Source organism: Puma concolor, chromosome D1, assembly GCF_028749965.1.
Source record: "Puma concolor isolate L17-30 chromosome D1, mPumCon1.1.hap2, whole genome shotgun sequence".
NCBI lineage: Eukaryota > Metazoa > Chordata > Mammalia > Carnivora > Felidae > Puma > Puma concolor.
Genome location: NC_141676.1, coordinates 48,749,318 through 48,763,849, shown reverse-complemented (window position 1 = coordinate 48,763,849; position 14,532 = coordinate 48,749,318). Strand labels below are relative to the sequence as shown.

The window sequence follows — 14,532 nt, the reverse complement described above, 5'->3', positions numbered from 1 at the left end:
TTAAAAAACCCCTACAAAACAGAATTCTACTGTATATACTGTTTTTAAATTCCTTTTTATTAATAATAAATTATGGACATTTTTCATGTCATTTTTGACTGCATAGGAACCCCTTTTCGGGCCAAGTATATTTAATCAATCTCTTATTAAATGGGCATTCCAGTAGTTTCATTTCTTTTTTTTATATTAAATATAATTTATTGTCAAATTGGTTTCCATGCAACACCCAGTGCTCATCCCAAAAGATGCCTCAATGCCCATCATCCACTTTCTCCTCTCCCCCACCCCCCTTCAACCCTCAGTTTGTTCTCAGTATTTAAGAGTCTCTTATGGTTTGCCTCCTTCCCTCCCTCTCTGTAACTTTTTTTTTTTTTTTTGCCCCTTCCCCTCAGTAGTTTCATTTCTTAATGCTGCAAAGAATTGAAGTAGGATAACATTGGGTTTAAGAACTCAGACCCTGGAATTAGAAAGCCTAGGGTTAAAAGCTCAGCTCTAACACTTATTACACAATGAAACCTTCAGGTATTTAAACCCATTGCAGAATGGAAGAAAAACATCATGCCCACTTTAGAGGATTGTGGCTTAAACATGGAAATAAATATGATTTGCAAAGAATACTCTTTGAGCAGCCAGCATCTTACTCAAGGATACCGAGTCTTCTACTCAGGGCAGTGGAAGACATGGGACGTGGTCTATATTGAGCTTTTTAGCCCATACTCTAGAATCAGTGCTGGGAATTTCCTCTCCTTTTTGATCCTGCTGCCACATAGGCCACTCCCCATAGTAGTGACCCTAAGGGAGAGGTTAAAGAGGGTTGGGAGGTGGGCATCATTATACTCACCAGGGCTGGTAAGGAGGGGATGGGTGATGAGCTGGAAGATTGGCCAGGCATGTTCAGGGCATTAAACTTGGGAACCACTGCAACACTGACCCTCCGACGGGGCATGTTCTGTGGGAAGAGAAGTGACCAGGCCCACTGTCATGGAGGGAACAGCATCCACAGTTCAAAAGGCCTGGAAAATTCCTACTAGTTCCTAATGCTGTAATTACATTCACTGGACATTTTGGCTTTGGGGTGGTGATGGTGTTGGGGCTTGGTGTGGAAAGAGTGGCCAAAGTTGACCCAAGTTTTCTGTTAGTGGTGAGTGATTTCTCAACATGTTCTTATTTTAGATTATATCCTGAAGAAATGGAAAAGAAATGACCCCAGTCTGGATAACATCCCGGATGTGTATGAAAAGTCTAGGAATACCAAGGTTTATGCATCATTTCGTATTAATTTGGGGGATGGTACAGTCAGAGAAACCATGAGCAAGAGAAGGTTGAAGGATGAACTAGGAAGTGTGGTAAACTGAATTAGAGACCCTGTCCAGAGGTTCTCTGGCACCTGTAGATCCAAGCATGAATGACTTTCTGGGTGACTGTGGCAACGTCTCCTGTAATCCCCTTGGGAGCCCTGGTATTCCTTGAACATGCATACCTTTCCCAGTGTGAGGGACATGGACCGCGCTGTTCGAGGGACCCCATCTTCTGCAGCAAGAGGGAACAGAGAAGAGAAGTCAGGTAAGTTTTCAGAGTAGGCTCCAGCAGAAAATGGGTAGCCAGAAACTAAGCTGAGATATCAGTTTATCAGAACTGTCCCTCAAGGAATAGTTTAAGAGCCTAAGTGATGGGAACACTGAGTTTGACACTACCCCCTGAGACAATTATCTGTAGAGTGGGACTTTTCTGGACAGAATTTTTATCCTAACTCCTCTGGGCACTATGAGAAGCCCATCTTGGATCTCTGATATCCACCTGACACCGCTGCACAGTCTCTGGTAATGCCCTGATGAGTATGTGAAAAACTACTCATAGCAATACCAAGGCTTTGGGGTTATTTCTTGCTCATTTAAGGGACATGCAGTCAGTGAAATTATGAGCAAGGAAGGTGTGGTATCAGTAAATAATGGAAAATTGTTGACAAAGTGGTTTTAATAAATCATCTATAAAAAATTTGGAACAAAGGAAACGAGCACCCTGCATTTTCATCTCCTTAGTACATACATTAGATGATATATTTTATATAAAATGTTTTCTACCACATCTGGATAATACTGCCACCAGAAAACACTAATATGTGCAGAGAAATGTTTTTGAAAGCTCAATTCAGTGTCAGTTTGACCAATATTATCTAGCTTGTATATCTGTTTGTCCCTCATATCCATGTATTTTAGGTATGTCTCTTAAAAAGCACATTTCCCCCCTTGTTTTTCTATTTACCTCACTTCATTAATTTTTTTTTACTTACCACCCCTTCCAGCCTGCACATTGGTGTAGAAGTTATGCATTTTAGTTCTAATCTTTAATGTACCCACTTAAATTTGTAACATATTATGTGACTTTATATTTATGTATGTATGTATGTATGTATGTATGTATTTATTTATTTATTTATGAGAGAGTACAAGCAGGGGAGAGGGGCAGAGGGAGAAAGAGAATCTTAAGCCGACTCGATGCATAGCACAGAGCCTGATGAGGGGCTCAATCCCATGACCCTGAGCTCATGACCTGAGCCAAAATCAAGAGTCAGATGCATCAATGACTGAGCCACCCAGGCGCCCTCATATTACATGACTTTAACTTTTTAAATTAATCATGATTTCTATTCTTTTCCTAATTAGACCTTAAAACAATAACTCCCTCAAATTTCAAATTATGTTGCTTTTTAGTAGTTTTGTTTACTTTGTTTTTGTAATCCCATATTATTATGATTATTGTTTTCAATACGGAATGCTTGTTTAGATTTACGCCCATTTACAAATGTCTGATCACCATTACCTCTTGCATCCTCCTCCTTTCTTTTTATCTCGATTTTATTCTTTCCTAAGCACACCCTTTAGTTATTCTTTTGGCAAGGGTCTGTAATAGGTAAACTTTCTGAGTTGTTGTCTCAAAATATCTTCACCAGGCCTATAGGCTTGCATCATAGTTTAGCTGGCCCTGTTTTCTCTAGGTGGACAGTTGTTTCTCTCAGCTCCTTGAAGACTTTTACTTCATTGTCTTTTGGTACCACCATTGCTATTCAGAATTATCTGTCTTTTGTAAATCCTCTGTCTTTTCTCTCTGGTTATTTTTAAAAGTTTTTACTTCATCTTCTATGTGTTTTTATCTCTTCTGCTTGGAATTCACTGTGCTTTCTTAATCCAATGGTTCATGTCTTTCTTTAGTTCCAAAAAACTCTCAGATTCTGGAAAACCTTTTTGCATACTTTCTCTCTCCCATTTTCCTCTTGTGGCTCTGCTAATAAAGGTATTTGGAACTTTCTCATTTTATACTCTGTATCCCATATTTTATAATATCTTATAACATTTTTTTAGTATTTTTAAAAGGAAATATAAGTTTATTGAACATACCACAAAGGAGTTGTGGACAGGACAACAGAGGAGAGGCTGTCTGCCTTCTTTTATATTTTTGATTAATTTATCCCTCTGAACTGCACTTGGGTAACTTCTTCAAATCTATCTTCAGTTAACTAATCTTTGTCCTCAACTGTGCCCAGTCTGATTTAAATGTTGTACCAATAAACTAGGTTATGCTACCATAATAAACAACCCCAAAGTCTTAGTGGCTTATAACAATAAAAATTTATTTGTTTATGTTCATTTGCTTCTGAGTTGGCAGAAGGCTCTGCTCTGCATTTCCTCACTCTGCATTTCCTCAGACTAATGGAGCTTCTACTATTCTGGAGCAGTGATGGTTGTCATGTGAGGAAGAAGAAATATAGGGCAAATTACACACTAGTTTCTTAAAGACCTCAGCTCAAAGGTGACACATATCCTTCTGCTCACATTTTATTTGCCAAATCACACGGCATTCACCTAACATGGCATCACCTAACTTGGGAGAAGTGTGCCCGAAAGGAGAAGATCTAGAATCTCCACTATAGTAACTACCTCCACTATAGTACCTACTATACCTAATATACTGAGTTTTTAATTTCCATTCCTCATATCCTCATTTCTAGTTCTTTCCTTTTTTATTTTTATTATTTTATTTTTTATTCTTTTTTGATAATTTTAGTTTATTCTCATGTTTTTTATTCATTCTTTGATGCCTCTAATAATTTTAAACATATCTTTTAAAACTTATCAAGTTGTTTTATTTTCTGTAATCCTTAGGATATAATCCTGTTGTTTAGTGGATGATTCTTGTTCAAGGTAGATTGTTTTCTTATGTATTTTATAATTCTATACTGTAAAATAATCTTCAGTGAGGTTTCAGTGAGCAGAATCTTGTGTGTCCTGCGTGAAGGGTGTGCCTCTCCAGGGTGGCTTTATGTTTGTTTCTGACAGAGTCCCTACAGGCATCATTGTGATGTTCTTTTCAGATTCTCTGCATATTGCATCACAACTTCTGTCATGGCATACACTTTTCTTACGAGAAAGGAGAAAGTATTTTTTCCTACTACAGGGTGAAACAGACTTCCTTGATTTGTGTCTCTGCTGTTTGAGGAGTGTTTTTTTCTTGTTCAAGTTCTGTCTAAAGATGCAGTCTTGCAAAATCTTAACTTTCTGTAGGAGTCTCATAGTCAACTCTCAGTCATGGGTGTCCAAGACCTCATCTCAGATTGCATGCAAGTGCAAAAGCCCAGCACTGAGATGATTGAAGCTGACTCTTGTACCCAAGGAAGCTGCAGGTTTCAGTTCTCTTTTCTTTTCTTGTATCTGAGTATTTCAATTTCTTTTCCTGTGGATTCAGCTATTCTTTTAAACTAATGTTTGCTTTATTTTATCTAGCAGAAACATCTAAGCACTTGTGGTCAAGGAGTTTCAACTTTTTCAGTCAGCCAAAATAGCAGAACCAGAAAATATTTTTTATATATTGAAGCATTCATACAAATTAACCAAATACTAATCTTACAAGTAGGCAAAAGATATAATTAGAGAATTTACAAAAGTAGAAATACAAATGTCCAAAAAACATTTGAAAAGGCCAAAAATACAAATTCAAACTATGAGATGAGATATAATCTTGACCCATCAAAGTCAAAAAAAATTTTTAAAGGAAAGGACAAGAATATCAATAGCACAATGAACTGAGCATTATTGTTACCCATTACATGGAAATATCAATGCGTTATTTGAAAAGAGTTTTCTTGAAGAGCCTTATAAAATTTGCTTTCCCCCAGGCTAGTATTTACACTTCCAGAAATCCATCTTAAGGAAATAATCCAAAATGTAGGTTATCAGTATGTTTCATATTCAGAAAAAAATAACTGATGTTATTTTTTAAATGTGTAGCACCTTTCCTTAAATAAGAGATATTTTTACTTCACTGTAGTCTTCAGAGTCTCAGGCATAGACAAAGATTGCCAGTAGTCATGTAAAGGCTTAAAAACAAACATTATTAGGGAATGGTCATAGAGTATCCAACGGACACACCTGTTAGGTGGATGCTGGCTCCTCTACACGAGCCCAGGCTGAAAAACAATGCAGTGGGAACAAATATCTGAAAAACACTTATTCACCATTTGAGATTCAGCTACCATCTCCCTTCTTACTGTAAGCACATTCTCCTATCCCCAGGCTGAATGTGGGACTCTGCAATGAGCTCCCCATAGGAACTTGCTTATTGCTGTCACTGGGATGGTTCTACTGCTCTGCCTTCCCCACAGGCTGGGAGTTCCTTTGGATCTCAGTGACTGCGTGTCCTTTATTTCTATATTTCAGTATCATGTGGGGCACATCAAAGGTGTTCAGTAAATGTCTTTAGAATGAATGAATGGGTAACTGCTCATTCCATAAATCTTGGATAAGGCAGTTTATAGGAGACCTTGTACCTTCCAGGACAATAATGCAAGAACCCATGTATTAGGATTTCTTTGGTGGCAACTTCCCCAACTCCTAACACTGACAGAGAGCAGTTTGCTATAAGCCCAGATGCTTGTGGATCAGGAGTTTGCTGTCAAGATCGAAAGCAGACAGTCTGGAGCATGTGTACACTGCCTTTTGACTCTGGAAAGTGTCACTGATATTCCCCAGGAAACTTGTGAAACCTCCTGTTTATAAAGGTTTCTCCATCTGTTATACTTTCCCTCCTCCTGCTCTTGGTAACCCGGATGTTTGCATTCCACAGGGATTCCTGTCACTAAAAGGTTTGTTTTCTTCTGCTAGTCCTATCCTCATCAGCCAGAGCCCAGACTCTGACAGCTCCCAAGCAGAGATCCTCATCCAGGTCACTGTCCTTTTCGTCCTGGACTGCTGCAAGTGCCTCCTAACTTGTCTTTCTAGACATCAGTGTCTACATGCTCCTAATGTGTTGCCCACTCTGAAGTGGGAGAAATCTTCTAAAAATAGAATCTGACCATGTTATGTGGTGTAAACTCACCAGTGCCTCCTCATTGCCTTAAGGACAAAGGCCCAAATTATTAGCATGGCCTGGCATGTGGCCCTGGCCTACCAAGTCTTACCTTCAACCTGTCATCATCACACTTCAACCACATCTAACTCTTTTGTTTCATGGTCTTCCCATCCCAACCCTACATCTTTGTATACGCTGTTTCCTCTACCCGGGAGATACCTCCCCTTCTTGCCTAGAGAACTACTATTTTTACTTTGAAACACTGCCCAGATGCTGTCCCTTTGTAAAACTTCCCTTGATTCCTTCAAGCAGAATCACCTCTGTGCTCCTATAGCAATTGTATAGAACATTTTTTTAAAAGATTATTTCTTTGAAACATGTGTCTTTCCCATGAATCTGCTATTTATCTCAGCAGTATCTCCTTTAGCCAGGCCCTCATGCCACCCCCACTGCCCAGACTCATCCCTTACCTGGACTATTGTAATAGCAGTTTTGTGGGTTTCCCTGTATTTGGCTCTACCCCAGTAATGTAACTGCCACACTGTAATCAGAAGGAATGTTCTGAATTCCATAAATGATCGTGTCATTTCCCTGACTAAAATCTATTGCTTTCTAGGATAAAGCTCAAATTCCTTAGTATGTGTTGGCCCCAAAGCACAAAGACTACAAAGTCTGAGGTCTGTCATTCTCATCAAGTAGAGTGAGCTCTTGCAGCCTGTGGGCTTCACATCAGTGGTCAACCGCCCTGGTTAATTGTGTCAGGAGTTGCTTTGGGACTGTTCATATTTTCTGGTTCCAGGCCTCTAGGCTCACTGAAGCAGCTGCTGTGAGGCCCCCATGGGCAGCACTGGGCAGGGGCAGTGATCCTTGCTCAACTAAAAGCATGTCCTTGGGCTGTACTAATAGATGTGATCCTGGCCTAGAGCTATCAGAGACCCACACTGCAAGGTCAAGATGGGGGCAGGAGCCCAGTTCCTTACCAGAGGGGCCGCAGCTGCGGCTTGAATTCTGATTTGCAAGTTTTTTAAACTCCATGAGCTCTGCATGGTCCTTCTCATACGTCCTCTTCAGATTCTCCACATACTGCATCATTACCTCTGTTGCCTTTGACATACGCTTTTCCTGAAGGAAAGGAGAGCATTGAGCACACAGGGAAGTTGGAGGAAAGGCTTGTTGGCACTTGCTTGCTCTGAGCTAGGCTCTGGGATGGGACAATCAAAAGGATCCAGGGACCAATCTTAGGTGTAACTCTGCCTTCTAAGATTTTGCTGTCTGTGATGTGAGCTGAGAGGGGGATTTAGGCACTTGCACTCAGGGAGGACAAGAACAAGCACAGCCACAATGCCTGAGGAGATGAGAGGTGGAGAAGTCCTCTCTGCAGAGAGACTGGGTCAGGGAGGCTTCCTGGAGGTAGAGTGAAGTGGATGTGGGGTATGGGCAGCATCTGGGCATGAAGATATAGGTAGGAGAGACAAAAAGATTCAGGCCAGTGGACCCCAAGAATAAAGGTCCAGAAGCAGAACATCACAGGGCTTGTACCTAGGTGAAGGATCTATCCTTCAGACAGGAGTCTTTGAAGAGTTAAAGGGGTGCTATTGGGGCGCCTGGGTGGCGCAGTCGGTTAAGCGTCCGACTTCAGCCAGGTCACGATCTCGCGGTCCGTGAGTTCGAGCCCCGCGTCAGGCTCTGGGCTGATGGCTCGGAGCCTGGAGCCTGTTTCCGATTCTGTGTCTCCCTCTCTCTCTGCTCCTCCCCCGTTCATGCTCTGTCTCTCTCTGTCCCAAAAATAAATAAATAAACATTGAAAAAAAAAAAAAAAAAAGGGGTGCTATTAAGAATTATGCTGGGCTCAGTCAGTAAAGTATGCAACTCTCGATCTCGAGATTGTGAGTTCAAGTTCCATGTTAGTCATGGAGCCTACTTTTTAAAAAAATTTAAAGAATTATGCTGAGACAGTAGGCACATGTCAGGATTGCCTGGAAAATCAGTGGAGTACAGGTCATCCTACTTACATAGAAATCTGTAAGCAGTTGGGTTTGTTTCCAACAAGAAAGGGTAGTTAGGGCTGAGTTGTGAAGGACCTTGAATGGAACACTAAGGAATTTGGACTTTTTCTGAAGGAAAAGAGCCATCAAATATCTTAAGGTAAGGAAGTGACATAGGCCACCAGTGGAGACTAGACTGAAGGGGTGAGACTGGTGGCAGTGAGTGCAACTAGGAAAGAGAAGACAAGTGCCAGGACCAGTCTGGTGGGACCAGAGAGAAAGATGAGGACCAACATGGAAGACATGGAAGTTAGGGGTGGGAAAGCCATGTGGAGAAGGCTGAAGACTTCTATCAACAGTGCATGGGCCAAGAAACACATTTGGGAGGGCCATACAGAATGAGGAAGAGTTTCCCTTGCTTATCCTCATTGGATCCCTCGGTGAGCCTAGCCCAGGGCCTGCTGGCCACAGTGGGACATACTCAATGAGTATTCCCTAGAAAAGTTCCCTGCAGCCAGGAGCTGGGACCAGACACTTCCCTTGAGCTCTCCCTTTGTTGCTTCCCCAGCCAGAGTGACTTCCTGGGCGAGCTGCTGAGTCAGGTGCCCTTTCCCCGGAAGAACACAGGGGTGGGGCAGCCCACTGGCTTGTCCTTCCTTCATTCTACAAGGACTGCTCTAGGCTCTACTCTAGGAACACCCTACTAATGCAACGAGTGCAGCAGGATAGGTGAGCACGGTACTAGCAACAGTGATAATAACATCTACGTACTTTGCAAGTAACCCTCTATGGCAGATACTATCATCATCTTCATTGGTTGGAGAAGTTGGAACATGGAGAGTTCAGTATCTGGCCTGAGGTCACACAGTGAATCCTAGTGGAGCCAAGATAAGGCCTCAGGCAGTCTGATCCCATAACACCATCCTGGACCAGGGCAGTGCCCTATGAGCTTTAGGACTTCAAAGTGGCTGAAAGGGAGCCAGATCTGGGCCTGCACCCCAGCTCTGCCACTACTTTTGCTGTTACCTTTCTGAAGCTTCATGTCTTCTTCAGGGGGAAAGGATATTTACAGGATTGCTGGGAGGCTTAAATGAAACAAAGCAGTTTTTCCTGAAGCATGTTTGCCAAATACTAGTTCCATGGGAGTTAAATAGATGTTTTATGAGAAAATAGGTATTTTATGGTTCTTCAGTCAAATACATTAGGGAAACACACTGGTAAAAATTAAACAGGCTTTTTCAGTATAGGATTTCTCAAAGCCTTGATGGTGCCAATATGTATTAGAAATAACCAAGAAAGGATGATAGTATGCAGCAGTTCCCAAACTTGCATGTCCACAGAAAGCTTTATCCAAGGAACACCTCAAAGGTTTAGTGGTCCACCAAAAATACTCTTAGTAAATAAAACACAATAATATACAGATGTCTGGCACAAAGGAAGCCATCGATAACTGGTGTCTATAGTTGTCACTGCTTACATTATTGCTCTAGTTACTGTGGACAGAGCAGAGCTGGTCAGAGGGCTGGAAGCTGGAGAGGCTTACCTGGCGGACGGCCCCCACCATCTCAGCTCGGCTGGAGAGGCGGGCAGCCAAGCGGTGCAGGACAGCAATGTCCTCCAGCAGTTTCTGGTAGGTCTCCCGGTGCTCACAGTGGTGCCATAGTGAAGCTGAGGACTGGGAAGTGACAAGGAACATCACTCGGGGTCCTCACATACCAAGACATGACTTGGGCTGTCACAATGAGCCCTGTTCCCCATCCTGGCTGAAAGGAGCGTCCTCTGCAAGGCCTGGGCTACACCTTCTTCTGGGGATTGGAGAATCCCAATATGGACACTCTATACATGGCTGGCCTGAAAGAAGGGAATCACATCCAGGCCTTTGGTCCCCAAGGTGCTCCCTTTGTCATCCCAGGTCACCTAGACTCCTCCTGAGAAGCTGCTGAGGGTTTGGAGGCCTTACCCACAGCCCTGAGGTAACCAGGCCTTTAGGTCTCTACCTCATTTCCTCTCAGCTCTCTGAGGAAGACTCTGTTTGGCTCAGGACCTTCACCTGATTTCTCATGTCAGAATACTCTAGTTGGTGACTAAGAAAGCAGGACCCCTGGCATAGCCCTAGGAGACAGTCCCTCCTCTAGGGATTCTCCAATCAGGCTCTACAATTACCGTAATGGAAGCTTTGAAGTTTTCCAGTTCCTTCTCTGTGTTCTCTTCTGTCAGGTTACGTTCCCTTTCAGCCTGGTTAATTCTAGATTCCAGAGTGTAGCTGTCATTTCTAAAGGCCAAGGACAGTTGTACAAACACGTTCTGTTGGGAACAAGAGTGTGGGAGAGGTGCTAGGAGGAGTTATTACAGGGAATAAGGTCGCAGGTATGTTTCTTGCACGAGCATTTTACAGTAGCTCCTGGAACCAATCACCAAAGCAGCCAGGTACAAGTGAAACTCTCCTTCATAGTAAACTGCACAAAAGATGGTGAAATAATAACCTAAGGTTCGTGCTAGGTCCTTTTCAGGACCAGAAGACCAAATGCATTTTACTGAAAATAATAAGAGAATAACACTTTACTTTTACCTGAATTTTAAGAAAATATCCTGTATTTAGGTTTAGGTAAACTCAGCTCATTGTGTAAGCAGTTTAGATTCATTCTAGGATTCATTGGATGTGTGTTTTGGAGGTTTTGCATAGAACCACTGTATTTAAAGAAACTCCATTTAAAATGTAAGATGTGTTGTCTTAAAGCAAACTTCAACCAGCATCTTACCTGAGTATTACAAATCCTATGTGGAAAGCAGCTTTAATAAGGTGTCAGGAGATTAAATAAGGCCAGGTATGATTCTGTTAGGAAAAGTGTCCTGGAACAAATATTTCATGCCAAAAATGCAGGATGCATGAATGAAACTTTGCAAGGTGGTTTGAGCAAACATGAAATTCCTGGTATAATAGGAAACTACTGAGGAGGAGAAATAGGCAGATGGTCTCTACACAGGAAACCATGGCCTTCATTTGCCCTGAGTCAAGAGATAGCAGATTTACACCTTTGGGGTAAGCTAACTCTGTCTGAGCTTCTGAAGTTCATGTGATATGGCCCATGGTGGGTAGACATCTCCAGACAGAGAATTTAAGGCCTTAAACTGACCCAATAACAACAATGATGGCACTATAGGAAGCTACTCCTCATTGAGCATCTACTATATGCTAGCACTGCTGTGAGTTCTGCACACCTTGGCTCATTTAACCCCACAAAAAGCCTCTGCAATAGGAACTGTTATGTCCACCCTATGGGTAAAGAGACTGAGACCAGAGAGGTCATTAACTTGTTTAAGGTGACGCAAGTAATAGAGCCAGGATTCAACCTTAGACTATTTGACACCTTAGACTATTCAACACCTGTGCTACTTTCATCATGCTGAGCACTGATTGTGTCAGCATACATCTGAGGACAGAAGCCAGCCATTAAACAAACCACCCACAGACCATCTTCACCAATGTCACTGGTTTAGTGGTCTCTATGCTACCCAAACCTCAGTCCAGTCAGTTTATCAATAATGCTTACTGTTTAGCTTTCTATACCTGGGTTATCGCCTTCATGGAAGTGTGATATAAAGAGTCCTGAATTCAGACAGAATATTTGGGTCCCAGGGTTGGTTCTGCTAAGTGCTGGGTCTGGGACCTTGGGTAAGTTATTTCATCACTTGGTTTCCTTCTTTGTTCTAATTCCTGCTCTATCTGTTACTCTGAGCTGACTGGAGGATCAGCTGAAAGGATGGATAGGAATGTGTGATGAACAATGTCTGTGTGCAAGGTAATTGTTACTATCTGTGGCAGATATTTCACATTGCCTGTCTTCCTCTACTTATCCAGCCCACTGGGTCTCAGGAAGGGTATTTTAATTTTCTTATTATCAGTGGCAAACCATTCTATAAAGACTTTAAAACCTTCTATCCTCCTAACCTGTGTGTAAAGACATTCTGAACTCATCCATGTTCTTCTTCCCTTCCTTCTATCCATTCCAATATAATTGTCTTGGAAACTAGTGCTGGCATCATAGGTCCTCACCACCTCACCTGGGACGTGTTCTCTTTGTCCATTTACCCCTTCACCACAATGAAACGAAGATAAGTTCCTCTCAGCTCACTCACCAACCCATTGGGATAGCATCTCTACAGAGACAAGCAGGCCCTAAGGGGAGTATTGGAGGAATCAGGGAAGGCTGGAGAGCTGACAGCACAGCCTCTCACCTTGGCTGAGCAAGTTTCCTTACGTCTGGAATCCTCAAAAGGGAAATAACTTTTTCCTTTGGACCAAAGTTTAAAACTTGAAATCTGGCCAGCTGTTAATAATTTTGAAATAAATTTGATTGAGTTCTGCTGCCTCCCAGATAACTATGTGTATCTAAGTCATCCTTTTAAAAAGCATAAACCATCCTTGAAGAAATGTGGAATTTCCAGGCACATTCTTATCTCTGACCAAATTTGCCAAAATCTTCCTTTACCTGGGGTGGGAGTCTCAGCAGTTTAGTAGGGCTGATCTCAATGTCCATATTACCTAACAGTCATGTATTCTCATTTTTGTATACAATTGTCAGGGACAGGGGCTAGAGAAGGGAATGTTTTCTATAAACCCCATAAAGCTCCAGCACTAAATTTCATAAAGCACTGGAATCACTTACCTCAACTTCCTTTTCAGTGAGCGGAGGGGCACTGTGAAAAAGAAAAGACATGCAAATGAACTGTGTCCAACCTATGAAATAAACCAGAAAGTGACTTTGAACAACCAGCAGACTATGTATGCCCAGAAATGTAGTGAGAAGAATTGGTGAGAGGGAAAAGATGCAGGGTACCCTTTGTGTGAGCTCTGTAGTGATGAGATATTTGCCCAGACATTGACTCCTACAGAGGAAGTGTGGTGGAAAATATTAGATCCTGGGGTCAGTCCTCCATCAGCGCCTCAACTGTCTGGGACTTTGGACAAGTTACTTAAGTTTGCTCATTTGTAAAATGAGAATAATATCTACCTTGCAGGAGTATTCTAAGGAATAAATGTATATACATGTATGTGTGTGTATAAATGTATGTGTGTATATATTCACATATATATGACATCCACACATGTATATGTATAAATGTGTATATGTGTGTATGTATACATGTTTGTATATACATGACATCCACACTGAGTAGTCACTCAGAAGATTTAGCTATTATTATGACTAACTCATAGCCTTGTTGTAAAGACTCAGTAAGAAAATGCATATGCTATGTACTTTATAAACTGCACACATCTGAATAGCCTTTATAGTTTTGTGGGGGGGATACTCAGGTCTGCAAAGCCAGGCCCTCCTCCTGTCTCTGAGGGTTGTGACAAGAGTGCAGGTGGGCCAGAGAATACAAGGTAGGAAAGAGTGGCCAGAGTTCCTCTCTACAGTGAGAACCGTCTCTACTGGGTGGAATTAGAGATGAGGCAAGAAAGTCCCAGCCAGCACAGAGGTGCCTTTCTGTGAGGTTCCTCTTCGTGTGTGGTTCCCACAGTTAGCCATCCTTTTGTCTGCACACTCACTCTGCTGCTGCTTCTCTTGCTGGTGACTAAAGCTAGTCCTGTTCTGAAACCCAGGCAACGTAAATAATGCACAGGCCCTTTCCTGTGCTGGGGTGGGAGCACTGGGAGGGGTCCTACCAGCGTCACAGAACTTGGCAACAGAGCATGCCATCGATAAGATTCTCAGGAAACACAGCTTCCTCCTTTTGACGCGTGTGGAGGGACCCCAAGAGCAAAGGTAGGGGTCAGTTATCTCTGCAAGGGGCTGGTTCTCACCCCTGACAAAGGACTATGAGAGCCTTCCTGTGAGGATGAGGCAACAAGACCCCATCGCCATCAAGTCAGCAGAGTACAGAACATGGGACAAACAACTGCAAAGATGTTTAATGCTTACAATGCTTGTCACAACCCCACCCATCAAGCCCTTTCCTCTGAGAGCCAGCCAGCATAATCTTGATTGTCATATAGAGCACATATTGCTTAAACAAATTTATCAAAACTCACTGAGCTTGCCTTTGACTCCTGGCTTTATTTGGATAGTATATAAAATATACATATTTTCGTTATTAACCAAACTCATCTATTTTGATAATTTACTTTCTGCTTTTTTTGCTATAGAACACAACTGTTTAAAATGTATAAAGCCCTGAGGACTCAGGGAAGTGTGATTCA

At 42.2% G+C, this 14,532-nt stretch overlaps 1 protein-coding gene and 1 long non-coding RNA gene across 15 annotated transcripts in view; one reads left to right on the top strand and one right to left on the bottom strand.

The window, feature by feature from the left end:
• LOC147576659 (uncharacterized) overlaps nt 1-14,532 on the top strand; it is a 205,288-nt gene that overhangs the window by 69,599 nt on the left and 121,157 nt on the right. The gene's annotated exons all lie outside the window — the stretch shown is intronic.
• IRAG1 (inositol 1,4,5-triphosphate receptor associated 1) overlaps nt 1-14,532 on the bottom strand; it is a 121,834-nt gene that overhangs the window by 20,888 nt on the left and 86,414 nt on the right. For 13 of the 14 annotated variants that reach the window (XM_086677982.1, XM_086677983.1, XM_086677978.1 and 10 more), the window contains 6 exons: nt 12,995-13,025; nt 10,491-10,631; nt 9,871-10,002; nt 7,323-7,464; nt 1,481-1,530; nt 842-949 (listed from right to left, as the gene is read on the bottom strand). In XM_086677982.1, the coding sequence (XP_086534108.1) occupies nt 842-949; nt 1,481-1,530; nt 7,323-7,464; nt 9,871-10,002; nt 10,491-10,631; nt 12,995-13,025 (604 nt within the window). The remainder of the gene's footprint in view (nt 1-841; nt 950-1,480; nt 1,531-7,322; nt 7,465-9,870; nt 10,003-10,490; nt 10,632-12,994; nt 13,026-14,532) is intronic. The other variant, XM_086677974.1, reaches the window with a different exon arrangement.